At 36.0% G+C, this 9,777-nt stretch overlaps 1 protein-coding gene across 1 annotated transcript; it reads left to right on the forward strand.

Moving 5' to 3' along the window:
* Positions 1-6,482: 6,482 nt before the first annotated feature.
* LOC149951658 (uncharacterized) lies at positions 6,483-7,410 on the forward strand. Its single transcript, XM_090170100.1, has 2 exons — positions 6,483-6,572; positions 6,641-7,410. The coding sequence occupies exons 1-2, from the start codon at positions 6,525-6,527 to the stop codon at positions 7,298-7,300; spliced, it is 708 nt and encodes a 235-aa protein (XP_090026226.1). The 5' UTR covers positions 6,483-6,524; the 3' UTR covers positions 7,301-7,410.
* The last annotated feature ends 2,367 nt before the right edge of the window (positions 7,411-9,777 follow it).

A 9,777-nucleotide genomic window follows, 5' to 3' on the forward strand; every position in this document is an offset into this window, starting at 1 on the left:
TTAAGCGAGAGGAGCTGCAAGAAGTGTCTCCTACCTGTTCCTTCGCGAAAGGTCAGCTTTATAAAAAGGTTTATCGTGAATTCGACAAAACGCTTACTTAACGAAATGGTTTGAGTGGATTAAATATTCCTGCCATCGGCAGTAAATAAATACATAAAATGGTAAAAAAGCGAAAAGATAGATAAGTCTCTAATGCTCAGGGGCAAAATACAGCTAAGCCCTCAAAATATTCAAAGAAATTAACAAAGTTTCGAGATACCAATAGGTGGTTCTTATTAACTTAAAATAAATAAATATAGCAGTTTGGAAAATTGGCATTAAGTTTATTTAGTTTTCAACAAAGGGTATCTGCTTTGTTTTGTTATTCATTGCTTTTTTAACTGCCCATAAAATTATTTTATCAAATTGAAATTAAAATTTTAAAATAAAATCCGTTTTGGCCATTAATTAATGGGTTTTAAGTACAACATGAAGCGTAGATAAACTATATACTCTAATATTGTGAAATTTTTCATCTTTTTTTATGTGCTGTATTTATATTATTTGCATAGCTAATTCGTTTTTAAACTACACTTTAAAATAAATACTTAAGTAAGCTAAGAAGCTATTTAAAATGGTCCTAAATCCTAAATTAACAATTGGTATTTAGGGTTTTCTTTTCATATCTAATTGGATTACTTTCAAAATACTACTTGGTACACTTTAAACATAATTTTGCTCCAGTTTTTATTTGATTTATTACACAAGACTAAAATAAAAAATGTTCTTCCATTTATAATTTAATATTACTCTTAAAAAAACTCAATTTACAACATAACTTCAAATAAAATAAATCAAGACACATCCAGTTTAAGTTCAATTCTGTTTGGATAAAATAATTTAGATTAACACGTAATAAAGTTCGATTCCATCGAAGTCGATTTCGAATTTGCCAAATTTTGGAATAAAATTTTGATCCTCCACTTTTGTAAGGGACGTTTCTTTTGGTCAAAAATAAAACTTATGATTCTTGAGCCGATAGCAATATAGTATTGATGCGTTCAAGATATTGACAAAAGTTAAATATATAAAGATAAAGTTGTTTTAATATTTAATAAAACATATTATACCTTCCAAACGCTTCTTGATTTCATTACGCTGTTTTTCATTGATATAGATTTTCATCTATGTAGTTTCTTTCCAAAGTTGGATCTAAGTAATCTTGTGGGAACGCTGCAAATGAGGAACACCTTAGCCACTAATCATCCGATTGGGGGGATCATGCACGAAGGAATGGGGGGTGAGAAGGCCCTTGTTTTTCACGGAGCTCATCATATCCATCTTTGTTCTGGGCCGTTGCAAGCCTCTAATCCATTTACCGCGGCGAAGGCACAACAATCCTGATATTCCCCGGTGCTTTCCGCTTGTTATCGCCGAAAGGCAGCTGGGCTTCGACTCCTCTCTGGCCTTTAATGCTGGTTATCGACCCTTGAAATAAATCACCCCTCCTGGGGAATCCTTTGCCTCAATGCCCAATGAAGTTAGTTCCGAGGATGCTAATATTGTTTTTCATTTTGTGTTTGTTAGTTGAAGTTATATTTGCTTTCGTCTCGTTAAGTTGAATTTCCTTTTGATTGAACAAGGTGTCATCTATTTCGTGCTATTGGTTAAAGTCAAATTGGTTATTTTTCCCACTTTAAAATTCGCAAACTACTAGTTAAGGAATTTGTCTCAATTCCCAAAAATTTAAAACTATCTGATCTACATTTTAAAAAGTATTTTATTTAAGATTAAGCAAACACCAATACTACCATAGCTGTTCCGATAAGCAATGTAAATAGTGATTCTACTGGTATAATACCCAACATGAAAAGAAATTTCAAGTTTTCACCCAATCCTAACTTCAAATTCCAACCCAATGAATATAGAGTCGAAGTTAGTGAATGATTTTGTAAGCTTGACAGGGGCGTGCCAACTACGGGGCGAAGGTAGCGATTTGCAACCACTAATTTTTCGCCAGGACAAACTTTGCGCAAAGTTGTAGTTCACTCTGGATATTTATTTGCCTCGGACGGACTCTTATGGTGTCGGGTGTTTAGTCAACATGACAGGTTGACTTAACATACGAACCCTTGTGTTTTGTTTTATGCCTCTCGCCATTTTTTCGAACACAGCCTGTTTAACAAGGGATGTGCTTATAATATAATTTTTGTCCCCGCTATTGTAAACACGTTGGCACGCCCCTGAACCTTAAACTATTTGAGCATGACAAAAACGCGACATTAGATCAATTGTCACCGGTAATTGGCTTCACAAGTCACTAGTTGACTTAGGCCGTTGTGATTCCTTGCGTATTAGCTTAGCTGATTATTATTATAACTTCCATAACTTTTTTATGCGGTCTTCCTAGTGCCACACTGAGCTAGAATATACTTGTGTCTGTACTTATATGTCGATATAATTTTGTTATGGCGCCATCTCTAAATTAGTTAATGAACTATTAATTAAATTCTAGGAACTGTCGTCCGTGGTTCAGCAATGAAACCATTTACAGTAGCTTGAATCTGTAGTATATTTTTACAAACCCAGACAGTGTTATCTAGGAGCAAAAAACACAGCACCCCTTACAAGGAGAACGCGACCCGTCAGAAATCATTCATTTTCTTTGGTTGGACGCTTTAGCGCCTGCTGCCGTCGCAAGGGGAAAATTCGGAAATTGTCTTCCCCCGCTCGTAAAACGTTCAGCGTAATAAAATTTGTACACAACACTGCGTTAGCGTGTTTAAAGGCCAGCTGCGTTCTTCTTGTGTTTGTTGCTCCTAAAGGTGTTATGAACTACACGAAGCAAATTTATTTTCTTAATTCAATTATGGATTTTTAAAGTAATTTTGTAATATTTTGCTTTAGTTTTAATCTTTATTGACTATATTTGATTTGGTAGGTGTAAGAAAGAATAATAGAAGTTGAAAGCTAATTCAAACTATTTCATTTATGAACTTTTAATATTGAAAATCAAACCTAAAAGACTACTTGTCGAAGTTCACTTCAAGTCCCCATAATTTTTCTGAATCGGTTTCTTCTTAGTATATTCCTCAGACCAGACCTTACAACGTAAAGTACTTGTTGAATAATTTTAATTTTTTAAGCCACACAAACCTAAAGACACCACTGTTTTTAGGTGTACTCAAAAGAAAATATCTGATGTTGCGCTCGTCACACGCGTAACGTATAAATTCCCTCTTCCTTGGTGTCTTCTCCTTCGAACCACAAATTGAATAAATGAACCCAAGGCTAATTAACGATATCATCAACGTATGGAGAGAGGGGGGCAGAGTATGGAGTCAGTGTTACGATAGATAATTTGCGAAAGGGCAGCGGAGAATCCTTTTGTCCAGACCCTTACCCATTATTATAAATTGATTTATGTTCAAACTAGGGGCTGGTCATTCTTTTAAATATAATGTCGGCATGAACCGAGGGGAGTTTATCGATAGCAGCGGCTCCATCAATATTGTCCAGTCAAACAATACGCCTTTGTTCGCATTCTGCCAATTCAATGCTCCCTTAATCATCGCCACGAGAGTACCTTCACCAAGACAAAGACACTATAATACACCGCGAGCAAGGCTTACTGATTCACTTCTCAGAAATATTTTCACTATTTTACATTTAAATGCGAACATGATATTCGAAGTGTTTAGCGTAAAAAATGATCCAAACGTATTCTAATTAGTATTCTAATTCTCTACTTAAAAATTACACCAATGACATAATCTGTTTCGCTTAATATGAATTGCTTGAAACACTGAACTTTAAGGATTCACCTAGTCACGCCACTGTGTTGTAATGACATTTTTAAACTAGCGTGTGCAATATATTAATTGGTTTGAAGTCGTAAAAATTTGCTTATTTCAAAGTTTCAATTGCTAATCTCCACCAGTCTCCCCCTATTCGGCTTCCCGTTGCTTTGCAACTCGTTTTGAAATTTTTAATGTTTAGGCTTACAATTGTTAGTTTTTCTTTTCGGTGTTATAGTCGCAAGCCAGATTTCCAGCACGGTACGGACGAGTCCCAAATAGGACGAAACCGGTCTACCGTTGGAATTGCTGGCTTTTTTATTTCATTTAATTTAGTTTTTCACTCGAAGAACTATTTGGTCCGAGTTTCGCGTCTTTTTGTTTGCTCGAAGACCTATCGGTACGAGCTAATAGTAAGTTTTTTTTAAATTTCTTCAAATTTGTTTAGGGTTTAGCTTTATTATCCCTTTTCTAATGGACTAATCTACTTATTCGCTAATTTTATCATCCTTTACAATGCAGTCCATAGGTGGTTCCTTTTAACTTATCATTTACCAGAAACAAAGAATATATCCGTTTAAAAAATGCAAAAATTAAATGTTTAAAAGTTCGGTCCCTGGACCTTACGAGCCGTAGTTTGTGAGTTTCCGCAGAATATCCAATATTTTATTAGAAAAGACCAAAACAATATAGTTCCATTCTGAGAAAATCATTCAATTTATTAATTATTTATTTATAAAGTGGGATAATTTCATGGGAATCTCTTCAAAATCCGGAAAATTACTTCCATATATACGTCCAGTTTGCTTCAAAATCTGTAAAAAAATTAATTTATTAATATTTTATAACTATAACATGGTAAACGCCAGCGGTATTAACAAAAGTTTAAAACGACTAATAGTACAACTTGATTATTATACAACCATGAACTACTAATACTTCAGTTATTATCGATTATTATGATTTTCACCGCTATTAGCCAGTTTTATAAATATCAAAAATCCTTATTAATTTAAAGTTATCCCTACTTCATTACAAAAGTAAATTAAATTATTTAAATTACAAATAAGCACGCTTGTTTCAAAAACAAGTAAATTGACTTATGCCTATTTGCTTTTCGGGGTTCTTCGAAAGCCAAAAATTTAAAAATAGTAAAAATATATTTTCAACACAACTGTTTTCTACCCGGTGAAGCGGTGATATTTTTATTTTCAAACTTTTTTATGAAATAACTTATCTGTGACATGTGTATGTTTGGACTTCATTTCAAATTTGTGAAAGGAAATATTAATTTATTGAAGCAATTCGCGACTGAAACGAGTCTAGGTGGCGTAACGGCGCTAGCTTCTCCAAGGTAGTGCCTATGATCTAGCGACTGCTAAAGCCCAATTAAAAAGCCATAAGAACGTTTTTTCTTAAATAAACTTATCAAACTATAAACGCTTGCTTTATTCGTTACCTGTCTAGCTTTCAATGGCGAACCCAAGGGGGATACCTAAAACTGACGCCTTCCAACCGTGGTAATTCGATGCCAACATAGTGATTCTTTTTAAGTAGAAATAAATACATTATTGAATGGACTATGGAGATCCAAGACTAAAATAAAAAAGGGTCGCGTACTCGCGTAGTGGATAGTGATTCAAACAGCGTTAGAGCCAGTGAGGTAGAATAAATAGAGATCCAAACAAATCTGGGATTCGCGGGACACGCTTTATTTGAGTAGGGGAATTAGGCTTAAGTTTCAACTCTATCGAATCGTGTTGGCGCCATCTGTTTCCATAAGCAGACACTTTTGCAAAATAGATTAAGGTTTAATTTTCCAATAACACCATAGATGGCGCCAACACGATTTGATTAAGTTCATTTACTAGACTTAGCGCTCCAACTCAACAAATACTGTCCCGCGAAACGGTACGTCCTGGAAGGCGGATTTGGATCCCTATTTATTCTACCTCATTGGTTAGAGCCACTGCATGCTGGCTCCATCGAAACCCTCTTTGATAGTTTTCAGTGCTGCATTTAAAAATGCCTTGGAACAATATACCCCAACTAAATATGTTGACAAACATCAATAAAGGTGTTTAGTTTTAATATTTAATATCATTTTTACATAATTTAACTTTGAGATTCGTTCACGCGACTACCATTTCAGTAATACTGATGCGCCATCTACTATTAAAAAAGATAAATGTTATGAACCAAGATATCTTGTAGTAGCGCTATAACCGCGTTTAAAATCAGTTAATTCTCAAGAAGTACTAAAGTAATATATTCAGATAAAAAAATTATCCGGTCGTGCTAAACAATGAAGAATCTGGAAAATGGCAAAATCAGCGAATTTATAAAGCTTTTCAATGGGCAAATGTTACACCTTATTATATAATTTGTACCACACAGTAAACATTGAACACACTACAAAAGAAAATTTGCATTTCGCAAATTGAAACCTCCAAAAATAAAAATCCAAAACCGTTCAAGAACTTAAACACAAAATATAAAAATGAATAAATTTTACTAACATGCAAATCTAATTTTTTGTTATTTGAAAATCTCTATTTCAATAGAAAATAAATGTAAGTGTTAAAGAAACATTTATATATTTGAACACTACATTAAATATTGATAAAAAATAATCTAACCTTTGCATTCGGTCAAAATAGTATAAATATCCCTGATCAAATCGGATGTGTATCAGACATTGACCTATTATCAATTTAGTAACGATAATTTCTGAACAGAAGAAAGAAGATGTACAAGACGTTTGACGTGGCTATTTTCTTAGTGTTGTCATCGGTGGTAAGCGAGTTATTGGATTTTATAAATAGTTATCACAATCTATAAATGTTTAGACCCGAATGTTTCAGGTGCTGTGTCAGAAATCAATGGACGTTGAAAGCCTGAATGCCGTCGAAATAGCAGCACCGATGCCCTTGGACATGGCGCCACCCTTGAACACCGTTCCAGAGCATGGCATGGAACTGCCAGCAGCCGTTTTCGATATTCCTCAACCGTCTTTGTCCCTAGTCCAGCCAACAATTGAGATGCCCAAGGACGCTCCCGAAGTGCACGACATTCCTCATGCCAACATTGGCTTCTCAGGGAACGTCTTGAAGGAGAAGAAAGTAATCCTCAACATTCCTTCGCCGGTCATCGAGGCGCCCAAACCCATCGTGCAAACCAAACCGGTTCTCTTCAGGGTACCGCAGTCCATCTTCGTCATCCCCAGTCCCGTAGTCCAACACAAGCCCATGATCTACAAGGTGCCTCACACTCTCATCGTACATCGACCAGAAGTGAACCTCCAACAGTATCACGTAGTCATTCCCCAAATGAAGGTCGTTAAGGGTTCGAAATCCGCCTACACCCAAGCTATTCCTGAAACCCATAAAGTCAAGACCTTTGGTCCTGTGTACACTAAGATGAACTCGAAGGCGGCTTCTCTCCAAGTGGCCAGTGAGCTGCTCGAGAAGCAATTCCTTAATAAGGTCGCCCTCGTCTCAAAAACTTTGCACGGAACTGTTTAGAACTTAATGGTGCAGCGTAGTTATTAAATTTTTAGTCTGTATTTATTTCTGTAAATATTTGTAAAATGTGTAATCTCTTCATCTCTCGAAATAAAATTCGATTTTAAAAACGTATCTTGTCGATTTAGTGCGTAAATTATGCAGTCAAATCCGCCAAAGATATGGATCTCCTAAACGTCACGTAGTTCTATATAACCATAAAATTAAAATAAGGAGATAAAATTCCACTTGTATTTTACACTATTCATAAATAACGTAATTCGAAGTAATGATTTGGTGGGTTTTTAAAACTTCAGTAGCTATAGATTTAATTGCAACCAAACCAGACGTTCACTTGGGCCTCTAATTGGCATTCTTAACTAAAAATATTTCTCTCCGCTCTTGAACAGTTTTATTTAAAAAATAAAAGAAAAATATGCTACTTGGTACTGAGCGGATCCTATTTAAAGACGATTAGCTTTATCATATTTAGTTCGAAGCAAAGCTAGTGTTCGACAATTACTTTATAAAAGTAAAAATGTTAATTTTGAAAAGTAGTAACTCCCGGATGTTTTTTGATGATTCTATGTGAGTAAACGAGGATGCTTAACCATTAGAACAATTAAGGACAGTCCTACTTACGTTCATTAAGTTACTAACGCACAAAGATGGCCCAGGTGGTGCAAGGCTCGGACCTTTAAGGTCATTTAATTTCGTCGCTAAACCGTTTTGGGGCTATAGCCCCCGTATATTTTAAATAAACCCTTACGGAAATTGTTCCAAAAACCTTAAAAAACTGAACGTAGCCCCTCAAATATTTATACGATAGCCTGAAGTAACTTCTTTACCTTGAAGAAAAAAATAATTTTAAACTTTGATATGATAGATTACCATTTAAATGCATATAAATGGTTTAATAGTGTAAGTTAACATTCCCTTCCAAGCTCTTAAAAATTCCTTCCCACAACATAAGTGCAACTTATCGATCACGTCTTAATAGCAATAGCTCTAGATAAAGCGACCAAATCAAAGTTTAATAGGTCTTTAACGATTACAACCACCCCACCATGAAAATTTCTGCCCAAACTAGACCCACACAAAATGAAAAATTTAGAGACACCTTTGAGATTGTGGCGAGTGGTTTATTAAAAGAAAACCCGTACACTCTAGAGAAAAGTCATTTTGGAACTTGAAACACATGAAATCAGCCTAAACATCAGTTCCAAAATCTCGAAATCAGTCTCGAAAACCAGAAGTCAACTCGTACTCTAAAATCTCAAAGTCCGTTTCTGATTCCTGAAATCAGTTTGTTATTCAAAAAACCATACGCCAAATTTGCAAATGTCCGACCCCTCGGGTTATGGTCTGTTGCAGTTAATTAATTTGCGTAATTTTACAGTTACTTGGAAATCGAAATTAAGCTATCAGGAAATAGGAACGAAAATCCAAAAAGAGCAGCTACAGTTGTCACTAGATGTTTAATCCCCTTTCTAGAAACGTCCCTGTAAAGAGGAGGCTAAGCTTCATTGCCTTGTATTAGGATCTTATCGCTTTCTGCGTGTCTGCCTTCTTGGATGTGTTTGACATACAGAGTGTTGCGTTACCCCTTCAACCAGCTTGCGCTTCTTTGGCCACGAGGGTGTAATAAGTTTGGGGGATACAGCACTAGCAAATGGGGCAATACAGTAGGCCTCTACGAAGGAATTGGCATACGGTATTCCCGCAGACTTACAATACACCAGCGTTTTAAGGGAAAGGGTAACGAAGCACCCTGTTCAGCCGGAACTAGAACCCCCTTGTGGCCTGGACTAGAGTCGTTTTCCAATTTTAAAAAAATAAAGAAAAATAAACGTAATTAGTTTCTTCTTAAGACTTTGTTTTGGTTTCAGGGCTTGTTTTGACTAGCGCATCGAAGCAATGGCGAGCGTTGACGCAAAACCATTGCGTAGATTTTAAAGGCTGGTTTTCACTAGGTCAAAATAGCCACGATGGTGAGCATCGACGCAAATATAGTATTAGGCCTAATGTAGGTTTTAAAGCCTGGTTGTCCCTAAACTGAAATAGCCACTACGACGGTCAGCGACGCAAAATATCCTCGTTATAGCTTAATACATTTTTCGCGTCGACACAGCGTTTTGCCCTAGTGCAAACCAGCCTTAATCCTAGCTTCTCCAGTTTCCGCTTGCAGCTGAGCATTCACGAGTTTTATCCGTTTCATAATCGTTCATTCGTTAAGCTTCTTTATTCCCGTGGTTTCCGCAAAATCTTTCTTTATTATTTTCTTCAAAAATTTAAATTGCTTTTAATGGAGAAATCCTGGTGTTTCCTTAAATTTACTGCTGTAGGAAGCTTGAGCTCACCCCCATCAACATTTCATTTAAGCCTTTTCAGTTTACGTAGAGGCGGGTTCCAATTCACACGAGGCACCGATCGTCATAAGAAAGCCCCCCTTTTGCTGTATAGCGCCATCTACAGCATAGTCGCAGTAAAAATCTTCC

The sequence above is a fragment of the Leiobunum rupestre genome, chromosome 3 (genome assembly GCF_980474605.1).
Source record: "Leiobunum rupestre chromosome 3, qqLeiRupe1.1.hap1, whole genome shotgun sequence".
NCBI lineage: Eukaryota > Metazoa > Arthropoda > Arachnida > Opiliones > Sclerosomatidae > Leiobunum > Leiobunum rupestre.

Coding starts and splice junctions, on each gene's coding strand:
- LOC149951658 (XM_090170100.1), top strand. CDS start 6,525: ATGTACAAGACGTTTGACGTGGCTATTTTCTTAGTGTTGTCATCGGTG. Junction 6,573..6,640: donor TCTTAGTGTTGTCATCGGTG/GTAAGCGAGTTA, acceptor CGAATGTTTCAG/GTGCTGTGTCAGAAATCAAT.